The following is a 26,193-nucleotide window of genomic DNA, read 5'->3' as shown; positions in this document are numbered from 1 at the left end:
TGTTGCCTATACCGCCGAATGAATCCTTATAATTTGTCATTGCTAAAAATGGTGTAGTTGCATTATTTCAGTGGCTGCTTGGTTAGATGCAAAAGGTTGACCTGTAATGTTGTATATCCTAGCTTGCTCAGGAAATGCTCAAAACTATACTAATTCCAGGGGATCTTACTTTACATATGAAGTTTCACTGACCTTAGATTTGATTTAAATGTGAGGTGCAACTATAAGCAAAACGTTAATGCGAACAAAGAGTCAGTGTAGCATCAAAAGAGAGTGCAAATTACAAGGCCCCTGGGTAGATATAAAATTATGCAAGTACTCATTTTAAAAAAGAACATCACAATTTGTTATTTGGTGACAAAAAGGGGAATATTTCACTCAAGTTGTTACTAAAATAATACAGTAAAACTTGAGATGTCAATTTGTGTAAGGGAGTTTCTGACCTCAAGAAGGCTCTACCCATTCGCCTCCTGAGTTATTCCATCATCTTCCTGCTTACTTAAAGCCAATGATCTGCCGAATTCCTGGGCAATAAATCCCATATACTCAACAATTCTTTACCAAATGTTGTTTTAAGTTTGAACCACATACCATCAACAACACCATTTACGGTATTTGGCAACTTGCCATTGATTTGCATCAGTTAAGCATCCCATAGGAGTGACCCTGATACTAAGTTTGACATTCAGTTTTGCTCTCTTGGACATCAACAGCTTCTCCACCAATAACCAGTTTGGCTATCTCTACTGCATACTCTTTCCCATCTCCTAATCTAAAATTGTGAACAATTTCTATCAAGTCTACAAGACTACCACCGTACACTTTTCCAGCCTCTCTTTTATACATCAGTTCCTTCACCTCATCAGCATCCTCCCACCTACCAGCAGCAGCGTAAATATTTAAGAGTAGTGCATAGCACATTGTATTTTGTGGCTCTAGTTCAATCAATGTTTTTGCAACTTGTTCTGCAATAGATGAGTCACCTTGGAATCGGCATGAACCAAACAAACTAGCCCACAACAATGACTCTGACGACACATCAACAACAAACTCATTTACTTTCTTTACAGTGTCTAGTGCTTCTTGCACCAGCCCCTTACTTGCCAGTAGATTTGCCATGCACCAATAATGCGCAAAATTGGGTTTTATGCCGAACAAATTCTCCATCTGATCAAAATAAAATCTTCCTTCTTCCAATAGCCCTGCTCGTGTACATGCGCATATAACACCGACGTAAGTGATTTCATCCGGAAGCACTCGATGTCTTCCACCTACATGCACATACCTCTGACCTTCGGCTTCACTATCTAGTTTCATCTTATACAACATATCTTCAAATAAATGAAGTCCATCATTAGGATTTCCGTTAATACAATGCCCTAATATCATTGAATTCCAACACACCAAATTCCTCTGGAGTAGGCCATCAAATATACTACGAGCCACCTCGACCTTTTTGCATTTACTATACATATCAATAAGAGCAGTGTTCATTATCAAGCTCAAATTCCATAGCCTTCTCACAAGGAAACCATGTACTGATGCTCCCTCTTTCCACCTAGCAGATCTCCCACAGGCTGCAAGCACATTTACCATAGTCGTATCATTCCCCAATAATCCGATTTCTATCATCTGCCTATAAAGTATTAACACATACCCAGGATTGAGCCTTTCTAAGTACCCTGTCATCATAATGTTCCAAGACACTACATTTCTCTCAGGCATTGAATCGAACAGGTTGTGTGCATTTCTCAAATTACCAACTTTCACAAACCCATCACAGATAGAGTTCCAGGACACCACATCTCTCTCAAGCATTAAATCAAACACTTTCAAGGCAACCTTAATAACCCCACAACAAGCATACATATTGATCAATGAGCTCTGTATATGCATCACACCATCAAACCCATTCTTTATAACTTGACCATGGCACATTTCACCTATTCTAGAACTACCCTCTTTAGCACAACAATTCAACAATGGCGGAAATGTATAAGAATTAGGAAAAACCCCAGATTTCAGCATCTCAACATAAATCCTTAAACCTTTCAATGGCAAAATACTACCTGAATAAGCTTTAATCGCATTGTTAAAATAAACTATATCTGAAATATCACCATCTTTCACAAACCGATCACTGCAGGACACTAATTCTCTCTCAGGCAATACATCAAACACCTTCAAGGCAACCTCATTAATCCCACAACAATCATACATATGAATCAAAGAGCTCTGTATCTGCACCACACCATCAAACCCATTCTTAATAACTTGACCATGACACATTTCACCTATTCTAGAGCTACCCTCTTTAGCACAACAATTCAATAATGGCGGATAAGTATAAGAATTAGGAAAAACCCCAGATTTCAGCGTCTCAAAATAAAACCTTACACCTTCCAATGGAAAAATACTACCAGAATAAGCTTTGATCACATTGTTAACACAAACTATATTTGGAAAATCGATGCTGTGAAAAACCCACAAAGCATCACGCAAATCACCAAATTGGGATGAAAATTTGAGCAACTTACATCCAAAAAAAGGGATTTTCACGCGACCAGAAGTTATCAAGATTGCATAAAGTTCTTTGATTTTGTTCTTCTTCAACCATTGAGAATTGATGCAGGTCAAAATTTGATGAGAAAGAGGGAGATTATTAGTAGAAGATGAGTAATTACATCGAAATGCAGGAAGAAAGAGACAAGAAATGTCTCGAATTAAAGCTCTTGCCATTCATCTGCAACTGGGTTTTGATGGGATTTCGAAATCAAGTTGGGTTCCGCCATTGACGTTCATAATAGCTTTCTCTCTCCTCCTCCGTTGTTCTCTCTCTAAAACCGTGGAAAATTGGAGGCGCAGGAATTTACCCATTTGTTACCTTTGAAACGGCGTCGTTTTCATCAGCAAAAGGGTTTTACTTGGGAAAAAAAAAAATTTTAAAAAAAAGGACAAAATATAAGCATTATGAAAAAATAAAACAGAGGAGAGAGAAAACCAGGAATAAAAATGGTAAAAGTGAGCAAATTTTTGATGAAAAATGTGGGAGAAGGAATCAGTAAAACTCTCTCTGAAATTCTGGTTTGCCCTTTAACCAAACAGCCCTTAAGGTATTCATTTTCCTCTCTTTAATTTTTTAGATTTGAGTTGCAATTCAAACAAATTAAATTGATTCAGTAAATAATTTATGAAATATTTGATTGCTTTTTTGTTTTTAATATATGGGCAGATTTTGTGAGAAGACAGGATCACTAATCAGTGATGAAATTGGGGTTTCTTTTCCGGTGAGATTTACATTTTTTACTTCATTTTTTTGTTTGATGAATTGTTTGCTGGAAATTTGGGGTTTTTCTTGTTTTGAGCTAGAAATTTCTAATGGATATATTCAATTATTCAATGAATTGTTCAAAAGAAGAACCAAATTCCTAGTGATTGGGGCATGAGCAATTGAGCATGGCATGAAAAGAGAAAATTGTAAAATTGAATTGAAAAAAAATTAGTGTGGCAAAACAAAACTCATTTTAATTCGTTAGGAGCAATAACATGGTTGTGGTCAACATTGGCTCTACTCTTAGGGCTCTCCATCAATAGAGTTATTGATATGAAGACTAGATGCTCAATCTTGCATTTGGTAGCTGAAAAGTGTTTGAAGCAAGAAGCATTGCACTAATGCTGTAATGCACATTGCCACCTCGCTAGGATCACTTGATTTAATGTGTTGAATCAATGGGGAAAATGATGATGATCATGGAATGCCCTAACACGTCTAACTGAATGTTCAAAGTAAGACATATCCATCACCAAACTGTAAAGGTGAGTGTGTGTCTTTGATGATTGAAGAATAATATGGAATACTGTAACACCCCCGATTTACTAGCTAATAATAAACAATAAATAAAGGAAAATAAACAACCTTTAAATAAAATTGCGGAAGCATACACCTAAATCGGAGGTATTACCGCCACACTCGACAATCTGTCAAGTGCTAAGGCTTACAAAATCCCAATAATTACAACCCAATAAACTAGGTGAGCTATTTATACAACTTTATAAACTCATTATAGCATACTAATCGATCACTTGAGCTCCTTTAGCTACGATCACTTGATCAACCTGCTAAGACAGTCTTGTCTGCTCACCATTAAGGACAAATTCCAAAATAGATCGTCGCAGGGCCACCATAAGAAAAAGACATGGCCGCAAACACAAGTAGCACAACAAAATAACACACACGTCAGCAAAAAGCTGAGTAATCACCATATATAAGAATACATAGTATAATAGAATAATTAACATTACTAGCTCAATTAAATAATGTAGTTCAAAACTACATAACACATTGTACTCTGAAAATAACCTTGAATAATAATACGAACCTTTACTCAATTAACTGATCATACCCAATAAGTGTGTCATGCTCTTTGTTCTATACCTAGCCTTGGACATGGGTAATTCGAATAAAACCAACAAGTATAAAAACTTGAATACTCCCAATAATTAGAAAACACCTTGAACCAGACCACATACGGGCCAATTCCCACTGTAGGGGACCATAGAAAAATAAATAATAAAGATTGTACCTCATTCTTAACTCATGATCATTATCTCCTTACCAACATGTCAAGGACTAAGGTCTATAACGCCGAGCCTCAAACCAAGAACAAAATAATAATTTCTCAACCTTTTGATCTAATATATCGATCAAATAACCATTCACAAATTAATTGATAATTTCTCAATAATGGCACAAATTCCCAAATAATATTACATGATCAACTCAATATATAATATATCTCAACTCTTATAGGGCTATTAAACTAATACCAAAATATAATCAATTCTCAACCCAATAATAACACTCTGCATTAATAACCCTAAACCTCGATAAAACAATACTCCCTATAACAACAACATTAAAACCCCTAGAAATAATACAATCAATCAATGCGACATTTAAATCATACAATACCACACACTAACCACATACATATAAATCATGATCACATATAATTCACAAATAATAAAATTTACATATAACAATACGAAGTACAATCAATACTAACAATTTATAACCAAACAAAATCAAGAAATAAGATTCGTGTGATTACCATACGAACAAAATACTATCAACTACGATATTCGAACCAAGAAATAGATTGAGCAACGTCGCAAATCGCAGCCTTCATTATACAAACATGTCGTGGGATTCTTTACAAATCAATAAATAAGATAATGGAGAATGATAAAAGTCATGAAACATTAACTTTTAACAAGAATCAATTTTTGGGTTTGGCTAATGAATCCTACGCACAAAAGGAATCGGCAACCACTTTTTTTTTGATAAAATATCGTTTTATGGTTAATAGGGTTTAAGATAATTTATAGTTGTTGATAAAAGGAGTCCTATTTAAATTAAAATAGGGTTTTAAAACTTTACTAACTCTAAATAAAAAATATGAGATTAGAAAAGCTATTTAATAAATAAATAATTTTATAAATATGAAATCATAAAATATTCGGGTATTACAAATACTCCTTACCAAATTGCTTCTTAGATTCATTTGTCAATAACTAGTACTTTAATAGAAAACAGAAATGAAGGTTCTTGAATACAAGTCGTTCCTTAAGGACCTGTGATCCATCTGATATATAGTTTCTTCCTTCACAGTAGAGCACAAGAGTTTTACACTACTTACATAGAGGTGCAGGAATAAAATTACTTAATACTCGTATGCTATAGGCCTATAACATTGGTCAAAACTTGGGGAAATTCCGAGCCTGGAACTTTATTAGTAAATGTATCAGATACTTGCAGTTGAGTCCATTAACATCAGCTGTAATATGGTAGCAAACTAGCAACTGCATGTCTGCATTAGCTATCTTGCATTGTTTCTGTAAAATTCTGACATTAAACTTTGCCTTTACTAATAGTATGTTTGGTAACCTAGCACTTTCCTTCAAAACTCAAATAACGCCTTCACGATGGACATTCCAAATTAGGCCCGAACATGATGTTTTTTAGTCGCATTCTTGCAAGTCTTAGTGGGACAGTGTCAACTGCAAGACTTTGCTACAGCTTACAAGCTTGCATTACTTTATGCTTCTAAACATTATACCAAAACTGGTTGATCACTTGCCATTGTTTTTGCTCCAAATACAGAAATCTACTGCCGTCTTCATCTTGCTGTATTGTGGCCTTGTGGGCTCACAAGATATGTCTTCTGCTTTGTGCTAGGATTGTTTTGCTGTCTAATGCCTCTAATCTATTTATCTATGATAGACTATATAAAGTTAATAGGATACAATCTTGTAAATTGTAGCTGAAAGATTCTTATAGTAACAAGAAATGCACATTGACTCCTGACTTGATGATATGTAATGAATCAAGAGGGGGATTGATGATGATTATGTATTTATGTGTAAATTGATATGGAACATCCCTACCAAATTGGCAAATCCTCATCAAATTCATTGCTTATATTTAGTCAATCGCCTTTGATACAATCACATTTGTCAATAAAGTGTGTTCTAGTTGGTATTTGAAAGGAAGGTTCATGAATTCTACTCCTTAAGACCTGCAATCCATCTTAAAAATAACGGATACCTACAGCTGTATCCATTAACTTTGACTGCAATATGGTACCAACTGCATTACATATTTTGCATAGTATCTTGACTAATGGTATGTTTTAGGATATTGGGTGTCCAGTTACACCTTTACAATGGACATTCCAAATTAGACTGAAAGAACATAACCAACTCCTGAAACAATGTTGAACAGTAAAAGGTGTCTAGCCATATTCATGAATACGATGTTCTTGGGCCATAAACTTGCTGGTCTTAGGCTCTAACTATCAAGATATTGCTACTGAGTTACTAGCTTCCAATACACATTTACACCGTGTGCCATTATTGATTGCTTGCCATTGGTTGTTATTGCTGTCTTGTTCTTTCTGTTTTGGGGGTTCTCAAGATATGTTTTCTGCCATACATACTAGGAATCTTTTCTTGTCTAATATCTCTCATAATCTTCCTTATTTACACTACAGATAGGTGATGGGATACCTCGGTTGGTTCCAAAGGACGGGAAGATCCTTGAAGATGAAGGATTGTCCCATACAGATGGCCACAAGGAAATGAAAGATTGAGATTGATCTGTACTCTTCTATCCTAAATTCAAGCATTTTGCTTGTATGTTACTTCTTTCTGTGTGGCGGGAGATGGGACTTCTTGTGAACCTGCCTAGAATAGTTATATACTGTGTTGCTACGAGCCACATGTAACATTAGTCCCAATTTTAGGATTACTGACTACAATTTTTTTTTCCCGTATGATTCATACAGCTAATGTCCAAGATAGTTGAGTTCTTTAATATCCATTTGTATATCTATCTCTTATGAAAATTCAGCAATTATATACAAATTGGTGCAGACTGTGGATGCTGTGCATCTGATTTCCCTTGTTTCATTTTTCAATGTGATGCTCAAACTCCATTTCGTGGCTTACTCGATGGCAATGTTTACGGATGCACACAGACACACAGTCATAGACACTATGGATGGGCGATAGGAGTGTAATGCAGAACGCTGAACTATCCATGTAGAGCAAAGGGATAGCGGTTGCTGTTGTTTTAATAAACACTCTGATCATTCCATGTAAAATCTGAATCATGAAACTGATAATTGAACTGTACTTATCAATTATGGGTTGGCATATTTTTATGGAAAAATCTTGAAGAGGATATATACATATATTACCTGGCAGGCTGGCAATGATATTACGACACGCGTGTTTTTACCTCGTATTTGTTTTTACCTATTCATTTAATTTTTCCAGGTTTTTTTTTTTAATGTATGGTAAACTTGATCAACACATTCACTTAAACTTAAAGGGTCCTTTGGTTGTTTCGACTTTCGAGCCTTCGTCAAACACTTCAAAGCAGCAATTTTGGTAAGATTTCTTAACCTCCTCTTTTTACAACAATACATCAATTTTATTAAACTTTTTATAGAATTGATACTTGAGTTTTAATAACAAACTAAAGGAAAAATAAATAAATAAATTATATGCATGACATTTGACATGATGTTTAAAGAAAGAAAACACATGCACAAAAAGTTCCGATGCCGGGAATCGAACCCGGGTCTCCTGGGTGAAAGCCAGATATCCTAACCGCTGGACGACATCGGATTGATGTTATAATTTGCGCATTATGCATATATATTGACAGAATCCTGCATCATTTAAGAAATTTTAGGTCTTTAATTTGTGATATTAAAACTGCAAATAATATGGTTGTGTGCTTGTGCAATCGATAGTGTAAATATAGATACTCGTGTATAAACCCAAGTTGAAAGTACATTATCATCTAAATATCAAAATAATTTTTTTTTTTTTTTTTAAATTCTTCATACAATTCATATTGTAATGTTTACGTGATATACGTCTTTTTCATAAGATTGTAAACCATAGTTGATTCAAGGCTCCTATCTAAGCTTTAATGAAATATGCTCAAAAGTCAAAACACACTTTGGTGGAGTTAATTATATTGTTGATTGCCAAAGGGTTGTTGGGAAAGGCTATCCCAAAACAAAACTAATTAAGTACAACTTAAATAAGTTTGTAAATAATTAACTAAATATCTTAGTGATCCAAACACAAAGGACAAGGATTAAATTAAAGGGTAACTCTCTAAGTTTAGGTGCAACCAACTTTTGCTAGACACTCCAACCATACATTCACTTACAAACCAAGCAAAATGACCTAAACAAGTTGCACTAACTTCTTTTATCCATTCATATAGTTAGTTGTTTCTCAAGAAACAAAGAATGTATCTTCCTATACTTTTACTAACACTTGTAATTGATTAGCCTTACACTAGTAACGCAGATGATCATGCGGAAGTTTATATGTTTGATCTTCAACTTCATCGGCCTAAAAAAGGTCGAGGAAGCAAAGAAGCTGATAAGTTTCGCGAAAGAAGATGATTGTTGTGTGTGCTTGTCAAGTCTAAGCAAGGAAGGTGAAGACGTTACAATTCTTCCGTGCCTACACCATTTCCATTCTACGTGCCTCAATAAGTGGTTCAAGGCACGTCGGAAAACATGTCCGATTTGCCGGTTTATTGTGGAAGAAGAGAAGGAAGAAGAGCATAGTAGGGAAATGATGATATGGTATTCTTCTTTTCATGTAACTGGTTTGTCTGGCATTTTCTAAGATTTTTGAGTCAAAAAAATGAATACTTATTAGTCAAAATTAAATGTATGTATTTTGTGCACTCTTTAAATTTTGCCTTTAAGATGTGTATGTCAATTGAGTGAAGATATAACAACCGACAATTGTCAACAAGTTTTGGCTTATGTTTGACTGACATAGGTGTTTTTATTCCAAAATTATGTAGTTATACAAACTCCAATTTGTCTTTTTTTTTTTTTTTTTTTTTTTTTTTTTTTTTTTTTTTTTGGATTTACTGTCTTGGTATTTAAAATCACTTAATCTTTCCTCATAATTAGACAGGCCATGTTCACTTTACCTTAAAAAAAATAATATTTAGTAATAATAATTTGAGTTCAGCAAAATTAATTTCATTTCAGTAAAAATAACTTAAGTTCAGCAAAAATAATTTCAGTTCAATAAAAGTAATTTCAGTTCAGTAAAAACTAGTAACTTTAAGAAGAAAATATAACAGAGAATCAGTAAAATTAATTTCAGTTCAGCAAAATTAATTTTAATTCAGTAAAAATAATTTAAGTTCAGAAAAAATATTTCAATTCAATAAAAATAATTTCAGTTCAGCAAAAATAAGGTGAAGTGAACGGGGCCTTAGTCATAATTCATCATAATGCTTTCTAAATGGATACGGAGTATTTGACTTCCCATGATAGGCTATTTTATTTAAAAAGAAACTTTTGTGTTTTTTTTTTTTGGGTATTTAGAGAGCCACAAGGACGGGGGTAAAAATCGATCACATGATCTCCTAAAATCGGGAGGAAAGCTCTAACCACTTGAGCTATCCCTCACTCTCAAAAAAAAGAAACTTTTGCTGGTGGGTAATAAAAGAAATGTCATTTGCCATGTTGCTGTGAAAATGCCAAAACTTAACTAGGTTGCAGCTTGGTGACATTTATTTTTACAAAATACTTTTATGACATATGACATATTTTGGTATTGGTTCCATCACTTCTATGTATATGATCTAGGCATCAACTTGCCATGGAATATCCGAATTTTTAATGTGTTTATCAATTTACCTGTTTTTGTGTGTATATTGATCTAGAATGTAGATAGGTAAGAATGTACTCTTTCCATCTCTCATTGTAAATATTTTGATCAAATTTAAAAGATTTTGACCACAAAATTCCAAAAACATCTTAGAGTCTATGACGAGTAAAATTAAATACGGAGTAGATCAAATAATTTAGAACAAAGTGAGTTACATAGAAAAATTGGTTAGGTTTCCTGAATGAGCATGTATGATCTATTGTTTTAATGAATTGTCTACCCTATTTGAAAGTAATCTTGAAATTAAACTTCATAATGAAGTCAAATGAATATCCAATAAAAGTAATCCGTAACTGTAATTGTTTCTTGTTACTCATTTAAAAATAAAAATAAAATAAAATAAAAACGTTGAATAAGTACTTGGCCTCAGACCTCAGTGTCTTGAAAAGATCCAAAAAATAAAAAATTTCCGATGCCGGGAATCGAACCCGGGTCTCCTGGGTGAAAGCCAGATATCCTAACCGCTGGACGACATCGGAAGGTTGTTTACTAAGTGCTTTTTATTTAATTTATAAAGTAAAGATTCTAGCGTACGCATGAATTACGCCTATGAAAAAGCACACGTTGATAAAAGAGAATCTCAGGTTACATTCTTTGCTTTGTATTACTCGTACTTATAGGTGTTTACCTTACAAAAAGGATATTTTAATACTCGTACAATAATACTCTCACTTTCTTATCAAATTGGGGAAAAAAAATTGTAGTTTTAATTAAGATTCAAATTGGATTATGAGAGATTTTCTTCATCTCAACCCTCAAGCAGATCCAAAAAAAAAATTGTACAAACATAGTACATATCAATACAAAAAATTTTAAAAACCAAACCATTACACCATAGACATAATTGTGGGTAAGTTGAGGGCAAAAGAACCTACAAAGAAAATATGCTACCTCCACCGACCACCGGTCCACCACCTTTGCAAGTGATTTAGACATTTTTTTTTTTTATTTTTTTTTATTTATTTTTTTTTTAATTCTACTCCGTATAATTTTGGTTATTATATAGAGTAATAAATAAAATGAAATGACATTGAGAATCTTGAAAATTCACCCTTTCGTGGGGGTATGGCACAAGCGCACAACAACCTTTTGTGTCACATTGAGTACCACGAAGAAGACATCATTTTCTACTTTGGAATTATTATATGACCATATCACTAAATCTTCACTATCTCACTCACACCCCCTCTTCTTTAAGGAAATAAGATTTCAGCTATTTTTTACTTTCTTTGTCGTCCCCCTTTTTCTATATGTGGTTCATATTCATTTTAACCCTTCTTATTAAGGTTATCACACGCACACATCACGTATCTCAATCTATATTCATCATTAGACGGAAAATTCTTTTTTTAGTTACTAAATATGAAAGCAATAAAGTACTACGAGTATCAGATTTTAAACAATAAACGGTTTTAAAAGATTGAATTTTTCAAAGATTTTAAGATTGTGACTTATTTTTGACAAAACAAGTTTAAATATATTCACAAGGGTACAAAATAATTTACATAAAGTTAAAATATATTAATATACTCGTTAAGGTATAATGAAAATATATGTTGTTATTGTTGAACTAAATCTCATTATATCAATAGTATAATTTCGACTAAAGTAAGTTAAAGAGAACAAAGTCTTAACTCCTTTAAACCATAGTCAAAATAAGGACAGTTATTACCCTTTCATGCATGATGATGCTAGTTGAATACCACCATTTTAGAGAACATGTATCGTCCTTTTGTTCCCCGTCCTAATTTTAGTCATCTACACAATAATATTTGCTGACGTACAATTTTCATTATTAATGTACTCCGTAATTATTATAAAAAAAATGATAATTAAAAAATAAATTTAATAAGATTTCATATCATGTTTTTTCTTACGAAAATTCATTAATAAAAGTCAAGATTTGTAAATAGTCCCAAAGTCAGAATAAATAATCGACAAAGAAACGGAATTAGTACTAATTAAGGATAATTACATTCATCCACCATTGTTCATAATTAAGATTTAACAAGGAATAGAAAGGGGAAGGGATAAACTAGGGACCAATTAGTAAAAAGCACGTGTCCAAAAGCATATTTAGTTGCTTTGGTCCTCTCTCACTGTTAGTAGTACTACAAAATGACCCCACCAATACCAATATATCATTACATAAACCAGCAAAAAACCAAATATTTTGGGTCTTCTGTTTTTTTTGTCAAAATAAAATATGCATCTTAAAATGGTGCTGTTGATGTTCGACGAAGACCGTGCTTTTTCGGAAGCTGGGCAGGCGGAGCTTCAATTAACTGCATATTATTGTATGGGACCCCAAAATGTAACCCAAAAGATATCAAATTACCAAATTAATAAAAGTTGCCCAATTCTTAAAAAAATGATTAGTCAAATATAGTAATATAAACATGAGGAGATTATAATACTACCTCCGTTTTATATTATTTGCAATGATTTGATATAGAGTAGAGAGAAAAAATATCTAATCGTTGTAAATAATATGTAACGGAGGTAGTATAAGACTTTTTTTTTCTATTAATAGATTGACTTGAGGAAGATGAAACCTAAGAAGGCGGTTGGCCCTGATGGGGTACCGATAGAGGTGTGGAGGTGTTTGGGTAAGATTGGTATTGATTGGTTAACAAACCTTTTCAACAAGATATGGACGGCTACAAGGATCCCACAAGATTGGAGGAAGAGCACCTTGGTCCCGGTTTATAAAAACAAAGGAGACGCTCAAGATTGTTCTAACTATCGAGGAATTAAGCTTATGAGCCATACTATGAAGTTGTGGGAAAGGGTGATTGAACAAAGGTTGAGGGCATGCACAAGCATTTCAGATAACCAATTTGGTTTTATGCCTGGGAGATCTACTATGGAGGCAATCCATTTGATAAGACAAATGATGGAGTTTTATAGGGTAAAGAAGAAAGATCTTCATATGGTCTTTATTGATTTAGAGAAGGCATATGACAAGGTGCCAAGAGAGATACTTTGGTGGGCAATGTTGAAGAAAGGTATCCCACGAAGGTATGTAGACCTAGTTAAGGATATGTATCGGGATGTGTCAACAAATGTGAGGACATGCGGAGGGTTGACAAAAGATTTCCCTATTACAATCGGATTGCATCAAGGGTCTGCATTAAGCCCTTTTCTTTTTGCAACGGTTCTAGATGAATTAACTAGACCAATTCAAGATGAGGTTCCATGGTGTATGCTGTTCGCAGATGATATCGTTTTGGTGGATGAGACTAAGGATGGGGTTAATGTCAAGTTGGAGCAATGGAGGCAAAGGTTGGAATCTAGAGGGTTTAAGCTAAGTCGGAGTAAGACTGAATATTTGGTATGTCGTTTTGGCACTCAGAGGGGGACAAGCAATGAAGTGGTGAGTTTGGATGGAAAGGATTTGACCATGAGTGAATGTTTTAAGTACCTAGGGTCGATCATCCAGAAGAATGGTGACATTGATCAAGACGTGACCCACAGGATTAAGTCAGGGTGGCTTAAATGGAGAGCGGCCACGGGAGTGTTATGCGACCGCAGCATTCCCTTAAAGTTGAAGGGAAAATTCTACAGGACTGCCATAAGACCAGTGTTGCTCTATGGTACAGAATGTTGGGCTTCTAAGAAAGAGCATATTAAAAAGATGGAGGTTACGGAAATGCGCATGTTAAGGTGGATGTGTGGAAACACTTTAAGAGATAGAATCAGAAATGAGGTTATTCGCAAGAAAGTAGGTGTGGCGGGCATTGTAGATAAATTAAGGGAAAATCGTCTGCGTTGGTTTGGACATGTAAGACGGAGACCCGAGGGTGCACCGGTGCGAAGAGTGGAAGAGTGGGACCATGGAGGGATTAAACGAGGAAGAGGGAGACCAAAGATGACTTGGTTGGAAGGAGTGAGGAAGGATATGAAGTGCATGGATTTACGTGAGGATGAAGTTTTGGATCGTAAGGGATGGAGGAGAAAGATTTATGTTGATGACTACACGGAATAATCAAATTTGGTTCATGTTAGCCGACCCCACTTTTGGGATTAAGGCTTTGATTGATTGAGATTGATTGAATAGATTGACTTGAATGATCCGAGTTAGGATATGTACTACAAGTTTTTTTCTTCTTCTTTAGGTGAACTAAATACAAGTACTCATACACAAGATTTTAATTAAGAGCCTACCTATTTGGCCCTAGAACCAATTAATTCAAAGTAACATAACCAATTTTCAAAACAAAAAAAAAATAAAAATAAATAAATAAATAAATAAGCAAGGTCGTTTGAAAAAAAAAATACGTATAAGACAAAGTTCCTTTACTTTTTGACTTCAAAAGTAAGAGATAATGTGACAAAAAAAAAAAAAAAAAAAAAGAAAAACGCTAGAATAGTTGACATTTTATTGTTGATACAAATGGCATTACTAAATTCCTAGATCTACCATTAATCGTAATATTTGCAATGATTTTTCCATGAACTTACAAGTCACATTCATAGTTAAACATCATTGTAATAGTTATAAACTGATAATCATTGTGAAACCAAGGGGTTAATGGGTTATAAATAAAAACTTGCTTATAGAAATTAAATAAGAGTTGGAAATATATTCTTCACCTGTCGTTGTTGTTTCCTTAGTGCCGCGTTCTCTTTTCTGAAATTGTCAATTTCCAACTCCAACTCTGTTATATATGCCTGTTTTAAAGATTAAATCCTAATTAGTAGGATAATTAACAATTAACCCTCCTTAACAAAATCAATGGCACAGCTCATATTCGAGATGCATGAGAATATTTGTTATTATTCGAATTCTCTGAGTAATTTCATGAAGTTTTTGATAAAAACATGAAGGTTATGCGTGCTTTATATAATAATATACCAAAAGAATACTTCAAATTAGCACACATGAAGAATTTAAAATTGCTAATGAATATCTATAAATTCCAATGTAGCACTGCATAAATTTGTAATTAACAGGGCTTTGTTATTTAATAAAAACTATTTAGTAATAATAGTAATAAATTAACGTGTGACTTTGTACAAAAATATCCCATGTCTTTGTCCATGGCAAATTGGCGCAATTTTACTCACAGACTCCGCATAAAGTATATTTTCTCCCATTTCATTATTACTCAATGTCATCCCACATAGATGTAATAATTTTTATAACGAAAATTTATTAAGAAAAACACAGATGTTAGGCAAAAAGGCTTTGATTTTCCTTACAAACTATACGCTACCTTAATAATCATAAACATCATTTATTAGCTCCTAACCGCTTTTCTAAAACGCATATATTGTGGTCGTTGTTGAGGATCATTAATCTCAAAATTCCAATCATAAGTCTCCAAGAATGTGACTAATAGGATGCCTAAATAGCATGATAGGTTCATGGTGCATTTACAAAACAAAAAAAAAAAAAAAAAAAAAAAAAAAAAAGTCATATTCTGCATGACAAACCAAATATAACAACTAGGAGTTAAAAAAAAAAAAACCAAATATAACAACTAAAATTCAACAAATAACAGCATTCATACATATACGGATTACAAATAAATAAATTTATGTCATATTCTGTTTCCCATAAGTGGCACCCAAAATTAAAAGGACCAGAATAATAAAAATAGTAATAACACATATTAATAATAATAGAAAATAAAACAAGAATAATAAAAACCTGCTTTCGAGCCCTAGAACGAGCAGCGGATTCTCTGTTCTTGATCATCCGCTTATGCCTGCGTACACGATCAACCGAACCATCCACGACATTATCAGCCCCCTTCTTGTTATCGAAACCACCTCCGCAACCGCTGTTGACAGCGGTTGTGAAGGTGGCTAGAACAGAGGAAGAAGCAAGATTATCAAAAGAAGCAACACCAGAAATCATACTAGGAACAGAGGGATTCCCCTGTAATTGAAAGTCATTATCGAGGAATTGAAACTCAGTTGTGGTGGTTCGAGGAGGAAGAGGCGGCGAATCGACGGAGGAATTGCGAAGATTAGTGGGGCAATTACCACTACCATTGAGGAAATCTTGTAAGATGAAACCCTTGTAATGGGAAGTAGTGTTGGTTGAAGTAGGGTGATGAATTGAGTGAATGTGAGAAATAGGGGTGTTTGGGAGTGAATTAATGGTGATATCATTCCAAACTTCCTCCATTGTTTTCTGGGTTTGAGTTGTTTTTGAAGTTGTTGATTCAGAATTTTGATTGTCGGGTTTAAGATGAGAAGAAGATGATGAAGAAGGGGATGAATAAGATAATGAAGAAGGGGAAAGTAATGTAGAGTCACTTGATGGTGGTGATGATGATGACAACATTTGATTGGACAAGAGAGAAAGTATTTTTAGAGAGAGAAAGAGAAAATGGTGAAGGAGTTGGAGGGAAGGGGTGAAGTGAAGTGAAGGGGGTGTATGTAAGTTTTGTATTGCAGGAGTGGAGCAGAAAAAAGTAGAGAGAGAAACTGTTTATGGAGAGAGAAAGTAGTGGTGTGTGTACTATGTTATTTTGTCATTATTATCTCTATTTGTAAGGTCACGTGACATGCACGTGTGATTTGGGGTATGGAGGTTTTTTGTAGGTTGGGAAGAGGGGAATGGTCTTTTGGCCAATGGGTGTGTGTGTTTTTGTAACCATCTATTTGGAATTCAACTATTTTTGGAAGGGAAATAGTATAAGAGGTAATCCCATGATTATCTCTTGTTAAAAAATAGTAATCCTATGATCATGTATTCATGTGGGTGTACTACTACTAGTAATGGTAATTTTCAAACTTTTTCCAAAATTAATTGAAGGTGATAGGTATACTCCGTTACACTATGAATAATGGCATGTGAGAACACATTAGACCGTGTAATTCAGCAATGTGTTCATGTACACATCATATATCAACGAGTAATAGTGAGAAACGTGACAATACTTGATATGTGTAATATCGATACGCATTGTTTTGGAAAAATCACCATGCAAGAGATAGGCATATAGGTTTAAACATTTAAAAGCAAGTTTATTACTCCCTCCATTTTACAATGGTGTTCCTGTGTTTGACCAAATTTGTCTCATAGATGGAGTAAAATTGTAGAGGTGCTTATGATGTGAGTCGAGTTCGAGTTGGGGTAGCTTGACTCGACTTTGACCAAATTTGACCGAGTCGAGCTTGATCGAGTCAATCTCGAGCAGCTTGCAATTTGATTCGTCTTAGCAGAACACTCTCTTTAGTGTAACATCTGCTCATCCTCTTTAATTTTATCATTTCAGAAAGAGTTTTTAATTACTTTTTAGTAAATATTATATCAGATAAAGGAATTCAAGCTTCTTACAAACTTTCGAGTCGAGTAATGAGCTACTCAACTCGACTCATTACACATTTCGAGTCAATCTCGAAATTCAAGTCGAGCTTATTCAAATCAAGTTTTGACCGAATCGAACTCAAGTAGCTCACGAGTTGTCTCGTCTCATAAGTACCCCTGAGTAAGAAGGATAGAACCAACGTACTTTTAAATTGAATACCTCTACTACTATCAAGGGTCTAAAGGTAAAGAATTATAAAGTAAGTACTTGTATGAGTAAAGGCTAAAGCAATGTACTACTTGAGATTGAGAAAACACATTGTATGAGTGTAATTTTATTCCAATGCTAAAAGATTGATCTATTGTATCTTTTGTACTCTTTATTTATACATAGTATTAAAAAGAAATTACAGGATCTTATTAGCTACTTGTATATTTCATTCTAGTTTGATATTATGTACATTCAAAATTTTAAATATGACTAACTCATAACAATTTTAATTAAAGAGTAGAATTAGTTAATTGAAATACTCCATAGTCCATACCGTCTAATTTGAAAAAATAACACTCTGCATCTTGTTGAAGTCATTCGTCCATAAGCATAGTTTAATAAGATCATCATTCAAATAAATTGAATTTTTAGTGAAAATAATTTGATTTGATGAATTGTTTAGTGTTTCTCAACAAACAAAAATGAAACACAGTTACAGAGTACTTAAGTATTTTGTATTGTTTTATTCATTTTTTTTTTCTCTTGTGCTCAAACGCTAACAATATTTAATCACAAATCCTACAGAAAACTAGAAAACCAGTGAATATATAACTGTTTTTAACAAGAGAAAGATCAACTCATAAAGTGACTTGAACTATCCATATTATAGCTCCAGTGATCAAACAAAACCCAAATCCTCTGATCCATGCCCGAACCTGTCCACGTACTCGATTTTATAGCTCCAGTGATACTGATACCTCAACTGAATACTTCATTTTGAGCCAAAATTGATACTCCAAAAAAAAAAAAAAAAAAAAAAAAAAAGGCCGATTGGATTACATGTATGATGTATCTAGGATAAATCACACGAGTAATAAAGTCTTGATTAATTACATTCCAAGTAATATTCTAACATTATGTAATCCGTATATATTTTACATTGGTATTATTATTATTTTAATTTTTTTTTTTTTTCTTTTTGTTGTGTAAGTAGATAAATTTAATTGAACGAACATTTCTTATACACACGCACACGCACACATACACATACATACCCAAGCATGCTCGGGTGTATAAACTAGTCCGTAGTAGTAGTGTACATGTATGTGAGGCTTGTGAGCACAACCACTCAAAAAGTGACACAAGGAAATTCTGGTGCACTATTGTCCACTTAATTTATGGTAGAAAAGAGAGATGGATGGACAGATTTGTTGAAGTAGGCTAAAGAAGAGGGATAATGATTTTATAAGTGTTGGGAAGTGGAGAAATATCTCATTTAAAACAGTAGAGAATCAGAGTGTTTATCAATGTGGTTGTACGATGTATACGGAGTACAGTGACTAGTGTTTTACCAGTCACTGATCTGAGTCAAGTGAGTATTGAGAACTGAGAAGTGAGTAGTACAAGCAGTTGTAATAAGCATGCCGCCGCTCCTACGATTACGTGTCTCTATTTTTTGCTGCCACTGCCACTCCTTACCTCTATCTAATTACTCAACAGATTCTCCCTCTACCATCATATCTTTCCATTAATTTGTCATTTTGAATATTAATATGAAAAAATTTAAAATAAATATTTAATCGAAATTTAATAAAATCTCACATATCACAAATATAAGTAAAGTTTGATAGTATAATTCATAGACTTCAATACTTGTTAATATAAGTTTGTCTTGAATTTAAACAACCAATTTTAATCTAATCTTCATATCTTGATTTTGGGTTGTTGTTATATGTATAAAAACAAAATACATTTCCAAGTGAAATAATAGAGAAAAATCTAAGGTTATACTTGTTGGGTGTGGCCCAAATTTTATAAGCCTATTATTTTAGTGGAGTATTGTGCATATTATAGAGGCTTCCGAAATAATCAAGCAAGGTCATTATTTGCTATTGATTTCTCTAGAATAATATCCTACTTGAATGTTTTAAAGCATTATTTACATTGGAAGCATTATAGAGAGAGTCATATTATGATATAAACCCTTAAAGTGATATTTGTACTCTCCTATTTTCAAATAGTGGAATAAAAGTGTCCGTCATTACATAAAATCGTGTATTAATTACCTTGCTAATTATCAATTCAATTTATACTTCTCCATCAAACACATCTTCACTTCCGCTGTGTAAACAATACCCGTACTTAAGTCACCTTATATAGTTATATAAGTATGGTACTACTTATTCGAGAGTGATACATAGGTCGAGCACGACAACACTAGGAATGAAGAATGAAAGTAACAAGTGTTTGGACAAAAGTGTAGAAAGAAATAGAATGGAAAAGGATTGGTCAAGTATGATCACGGGCCGAAAAGAAAGGGTTGAGACTCTTGAGGTGAATGAAACAGGTTATACTTATATTGGACAAACCAGTTCTCCTTTCTTTCTCTCTTTTCAATAATTTCTTTTTTCTTGGACTACATTTTGCTGCTGTCACCAATTCACCATTCACCCCTATAGCCCTATCTTATCTTCCATGCCCACTCAATCATTTACCAAGTTTTTAACTTTTTTGTTTTTTGTTGCCCCATATTCCTATTTATAGTACATAAAATTTTTAAATGGAAGACTATTTAAGGGCTACAATAAAATTATACCTATTGTAATTAGTTCTAATCTTGGCCCTTTATTTTAAATGTTCAATCTTGTCCATTCATCAATTGACTTTAATTTTTAATAAGAAATGAAAAAAAAAAAAAAAAAAAAAAAAAAAAACAGTTATACAGTTTCTAAAACAAAAAACTGAACTTTGCCGCCATTAATGCATATACTTGCAATTTCTAAGTTTACAGAAATCTCCCATCTCCATTAAAAATCAACATTTGATTATAGTTTATTAACAATATACCCAATCTACGGCATTATATATATTACAAGGTCCATAGATTTTGCATCAAATTTATCAAATAATGAATCATCAACCATAAAAGAAAACCAGAAAAATCGAGGAATAAAGAATATGATGAAAAATTGTGAGATTTGTCTCTAATTTTCAAGAAAAAAATCAATTGCCATTAAAGATTAAAAAAAATATTAATCATCAATAAGATAAATTAGAAATTTCATCCTTAGATCAATTTTTCTAGTATTAAAAAAGCTAAATTATTTTTATCTCTCTCTTTTTTTTCTTTTTTAAGAGAGAAAATTTTTTTTATCTCATTTTTTTGGATAAGATGTATTTTAAAGTCAACTAAACGGATGGATATGATGAATTTTATTAATTGGAGGGTTGTGATTCACTCAGTTACAATGGCCACAATTTTATTGTACCCATTTGAAAACTGTCCAAAATTTTTATTGTCCCATAAATAAAATTTCAAAAAAAAAATTTATTGCCCCATAATAAAATTTCAAAAAAAAGAATTTATTGCCCCATAATAAAATAGTACTCCCGTATGTTTTTCCTTCCACAAACTTGTTATTTGTTAATGTCTCCACAAGCAAACCAACACATGGACAATTTTTTGCCTAAGACTTAATATTGTAAATGAAAAAATGAAAGGAAGAAGTAGATATTTTTTACTAATTACAAATTTCTAATTTTCTATGTATCCCATTGTTGGCATTTAAGCATAACCCTTAAAAGATAAATCTAATATAGTAGTATGTTGCCCTATTTGGAGGGTAGTAAAAAAAGGCAAAATTGAATTGATGAAGCCCCTAAAGCCATGGGCCATAGCAGTCAAAAGTTTGGAGGCTTCATTTCTGGCCAAGAACTGGAGTTTAGTTGGTGTATTTTGTTCACGTGTCAAACCAGGATGAGTTTTTCAATATATCTCAAATAGGAGTACGGAATATTAGCTTATCAGTTCTTAGAATAGGCAATGTGCTTCATGTAGAGCCGTCAAAAGCTAATACGACACGAAATAAACGGGTTTAGGTCAAGAATTCTCAACCCGTTTAATTAATTGGATCGACACCGAATCCGACACGAAATTAAACGAGTTAGGTTTGGGTCAAAATTTTCAACCCGAAATCGACACGCATAACCCGATTAAATAAATGGGTTGAACGATAACCTGTTAATCCGAACGCGACACGCTTAACCTATTTATTAAATAATACAAAAAACTGATTTTTTTTTAATTCTAAACTTTTAGTTTTGTAAAAAAAAAAAAACATTGGCACCGTTCATAAATGTTGTTAAATTTTGGCGGTTTAATTTGACAGGAAAATGAAAAATTTAATCTTTTCAACATTATGAGGATTCAAGATACATAAGCTTAGTGTCTTACCTTACTCTTATTTAAGATTTTCACCTATCTTCAGTTCATCGATTTTCAAGCTATCTAGCTTCCACGGTTGTCATTTAAAGATTGAATTTGGACAATTCTTATGTATGTTTTTGTTGTTAAAACCACTAGCTTTAAACTTTTGTAGTTGTTAAAACTAACTTTAAATTCTTGTATCTTTAATGGTGTATGTCTTTTTAATTTTTTGGTTAAATATTAATTAGTTTATTATATAGTTATATAGGTAAAAGGTTACCCGGGTAACTCGTTTAATAAACAGGTTAGGTTTGGGTCAAGGGTTTTTCAACCCGTTTAACATTGACACGAACACGAACCCGACACGACACGACCCGTTTAACAGCCTTAGCTTCATGCATTACTTTTTTTTTTTAAATAAAAAAAAAAAAAAAAAAAAAAAAAAAAAAAAAAAAAAAAAAACAACTTCTTTACATCTTAATTATATAAGTGAATTGAAATCAATGTGCGTAGTAAGGACTTATTCTGATTTACCGAATTGAGCTGAACTGAACTAAACTTTAACAATTCAAGTAGAAGGATAAGGAATTAAGAAGATCCTTACTCATTAGTCAACATATCATACACTATTGGTCTATACTCTGTAGTCATGAGTCCTAACCTCCTAAGTGATTATAGCCTATGTGATAGGTATGAGTATTTATTTGTAAGGTCTAACCCCCAACTAAGTTTTGTACCCGAAACTTTAATAAACCAAGTAGAAAAAGAAAGAAAGGATAAGGAGATCTCTATGCGTTAGTCATATACCACTATATTGTATCTGTATAGCGACTATAACCTATATACGAGAGTACATGATAGATATGAGTATTTGTTTGTAAGAGCAAACAAAAAATGATTTGAATTTCCTACTCAAACTTCAACAAGCTAAGGTCCTGTTTTTTTTAGCTTTTGGACAAAGCAGAGCAGATTAAATTTCAGCAGAATAGAGCAGAACATAGCAGATTTCAGGATAGCAGAGCAAAGCAGAGACGAGCAGATTTCAACATTATTATTAATACTATTATTAATGTTATTATTATTAATGTTGCTATTATTATTATTATTAAGTGCATATACCATTGATTTAGGTACCATATTTAACATATGTTAATAGTAGAAAGATAAAAGACAAATTATTACCTCGGATAAGTCACGATGTGATCTAATGATATCGAAGGACAAATTAACCAACGCTTTCAACACTTTGTTATAATACTTGCATATTGTAGAAATAGAATGCTTAAACTTGTTCGGAAACATCACGATATGAAAGTCCTTTTGCTAAAATATATAGACATATATCTACTTGTTCCGCTACTTTCACATATTTACCGTCATGTAGTAGATCTCTTTAAATCATCAAGTTCAATAGCTGAACAAACATGTTTCGATCAAGTCTTAATTGAATTTGACATTCCGTCGGAGTTTCTGTTAACAGCCTATGTATAAATATTAAGTATTGCTTTTCAAAAAAAAAAAATATTAAGTATTACTATTCCCTAATAAAAATATTAACTGTTTGTTATTATTATTCTCGACAAACATTGCAAATTTTTATTATTTTTCTTTCAAAAAAAAAAAAAGAAACTGTTATTATTATTATTATTTATTTTTTGAAAGAATTGTTATAATTATTAGAAATTATTAATTAATAATATTATTAAATATTAATTCTTAATAGTTTGAATTGTTAATTATTATTATTGATAATTATTATGATTAATAAATATTAATTATTATTAATATTAATAATTATTATAATTATTTAAAATAATAAATTATTATCATTGATATAATATTAATTATTATTATTGAATATTAATTATTATTATTAATTATTATTTGAAAATAGAGTAGAGCAGAGCAGATTTGATCGGAGCGGAGTAGAGCAGAGCAGAACAACTTTAAAAAACGGTGCCTAAGCGTTGCATAGTCAAAGAGAGAAAGGATACCGCAACATCTACATGCCTTAATCACATATACACTAGACCCTAAAGACCAATAGGCAGTGAAATATACTACCTTCGTTTTATATTATTTACAACGATTTAACATAAATTAGAGAGAAAAAATGTCTAATCGTTGTAAATAATATGAAACGGAAGTACTACAAATAATACAAGCATATTAGCGAATGAAACTGTGTATAGTTGAGATTGTAGTAGACTAGTAGCACAGTTAAGTAGGGAGTACAGCATGTACAGTTGAGAAACATTAGTAAAACACAGCGCAAAAGCCGAAGAAAAGGTATGGTATTTGCCGTTCCCAAAGAAGAAGACTCAGGAAAAACAAAGAAAAAAAGGGGTGTATGTCCGAATACTGAATCTTCTTATTAAGTGGGACAGCCTATGAATTATGATATATGTAACACCTATCTATAGCCTATTGGTCACAATTTACAAGTGGTAGGAGTAAAGATTTTGAATAACCTCATCCTAAGGACAATTTCACTCCACTACAAAAGCTTAGGTCTCTTTCACATATTTTATCAGCATTCCTTCTTAACATTTACAGGACTATATTCCCAACTCCAAACATTTCGAATATGACCCAAATTTAATTATTCCAATGTCTCAATTACAACTTATTGTCTGTATCTATACCAAAAAAATAAAAATATTAACATTATTAGATACCTATCATGCTTCGGAAAAAAAAAAAGAAATAAAAAAAAAAAACAAATATGTTTGTCCATAGTTTTAGAGAAATTGATCTTAGGCCCTGTTCATTTCAGCTTTATTTCAGTTTAGTTCAACTTCAATAAATTCAGTTCAGTTTAGCTCTTAATTTTCTTCTCTCATAAAATATTCATTTCAACTCTATTCACTTTAGTTCAACTCAGCTCCAATCACATCAATCAGTTTAGTTCAGTAAATGCGAACAGACCCTTAGCTTGTTGGTATCACACAACTTTGAATAGATTATTGTTCATGTGAAACTGAATATATTAATGTGCAAATTAAGTTGCTGCAGGTTATTTAATTGATTGTGTGAAAATAAAAATTCTACAATATAATTGGATACATTTTTTTTTTGAAGAAATATAATTGGATACAAGAGAAAATATTAATAAAATGATACTCTTAGTGATCAAATGTCAAAATAGCAAATATGTAAAGATAGATACAAGAGGCAAAGTACAACATTAAAAATATCTATGGCGTGTACATTGATGCTTTTAGAATAGCTCTTCAAATACTTCCTTCGTTTTCTCTAGTTAACGCGTTTTGACTATTACACTATTCACATATTTTTCTTTGACTGTGTTTTATGATTTTTACGATAATGAAAAATATAATCATGTGACATCTTGTTAAATTTGTCACGGTATATATTTTCAAAATATCAACTTTTTACGGAGTAATTTTTACTTGTTGATAGCTAAAGATATCAATGATTGAATTTGTGCATTAACAAGCACAACTAAAGAAAACTGTCAAGTAAAATAAATCATAGAAATGACTTTTAAAAAGCGAAACTAAAAATGATGTTCATAATTGTTTCTGTGAAACTCTCCAATTATAAAGAATAGAGGGATTACTTTTTATTTTAGTATTAATAAAAAATAAAAAATAAAAAATAAAAATAAAAAAAACCCAACGAAAGCATTTGTTAGAGCATGTATTATACGTAGTAGTTTACTCCAAAGAACTTTTGGAGGAGAGGGAAACATGAAAGCAAATTATACACCAACATTGGAGGCTTGGAGCTTTAAATTTGCTACTTTCTCGTTTTACTTGAGGCACATTGGAGAATTAGCTTTATCTATAAACTTTTTAAACGACATACAATGAGCATTACTTTGTCATCAACCTTTACTTAAAAAAAGGACGATATCAAGCGGTAGGGTTGACGTAAACAATTCGTGGTACAACCCCATGAATCAGATTGTAACACAGCTCAACTTTGACTGATAATAAACAGTTTAGTACAAAAATAACCCATGTTAATGAATAAAATGTGCTTCATTGGGTCCTTTACTGCCCTTAGCGCTAAATCCTGAGAGAAATTTAAAAAAGGGCAACCGCTATCAGATTCAAGGAATATAATATTAATCAACTCGAAAACCTTTACTAGTCCTTATTTCCTCGGGTATTAGCCTACTTACTGAAAGGTGCAGCCACAACTAGTTTATCCTATTTCCTCGGGTACATGTACATACAAAGGGAGCAGGTCATCATT

The 26,193-nt window shown here is 32.6% G+C and overlaps 2 protein-coding genes, 2 non-coding genes and 1 pseudogene across 4 annotated transcripts; 1 reads left to right on the top strand and 4 right to left on the bottom strand.

Moving 5' to 3' along the window:
* Positions 1–271: 271 nt before the first annotated feature.
* On the bottom strand, positions 272–3,000 carry LOC145563150 (pentatricopeptide repeat-containing protein At3g51320 pseudogene; annotated as a pseudogene).
* Positions 2,955–7,478, top strand: LOC145563151 (uncharacterized). The gene is made up of 3 exons (XM_081623577.1): positions 2,955–3,113; positions 3,233–3,287; positions 7,053–7,478. Exons 1-3 carry the CDS (start codon positions 3,013–3,015, stop codon positions 7,149–7,151), a joined length of 255 nt encoding a protein of 84 aa, XP_081479703.1. The 5' UTR covers positions 2,955–3,012; the 3' UTR covers positions 7,152–7,478.
* Positions 7,479–8,121: 643 nt separating this feature from the next.
* Positions 8,122–8,193, bottom strand: TRNAE-UUC (transfer RNA glutamic acid (anticodon UUC)). The gene has a single exon. It is a non-coding gene; the product is annotated as a tRNA-Glu (tRNA).
* A 2,498-nt stretch (positions 8,194–10,691) lies between these two features.
* TRNAE-UUC (transfer RNA glutamic acid (anticodon UUC)) lies at positions 10,692–10,763 on the bottom strand. The gene has a single exon. It is a non-coding gene; the product is annotated as a tRNA-Glu (tRNA).
* A 1,520-nt stretch (positions 10,764–12,283) lies between these two features.
* LOC145563149 (protein FD-like) lies at positions 12,284–16,924 on the bottom strand. The gene is made up of 3 exons (XM_081623576.1): positions 15,941–16,924; positions 14,881–14,958; positions 12,284–12,569 (listed from the first exon to the last, which is right to left on the bottom strand). Exons 1-3 carry the CDS (start codon positions 16,580–16,582, stop codon positions 12,498–12,500), a joined length of 792 nt encoding a protein of 263 aa, XP_081479702.1. The 5' UTR covers positions 16,583–16,924; the 3' UTR covers positions 12,284–12,497.
* Positions 16,925–26,193: the final 9,269 nt, after the last annotated feature.

This window comes from Chenopodium album, chromosome 10 (assembly GCF_948465745.1).
Source record: "Chenopodium album chromosome 10, dcCheAlbu1.1, whole genome shotgun sequence".
Taxonomy (NCBI): Eukaryota; Viridiplantae; Streptophyta; class Magnoliopsida; order Caryophyllales; family Amaranthaceae; genus Chenopodium; species Chenopodium album.
This window is presented reverse-complemented; position numbering and strand designations above follow the sequence as displayed.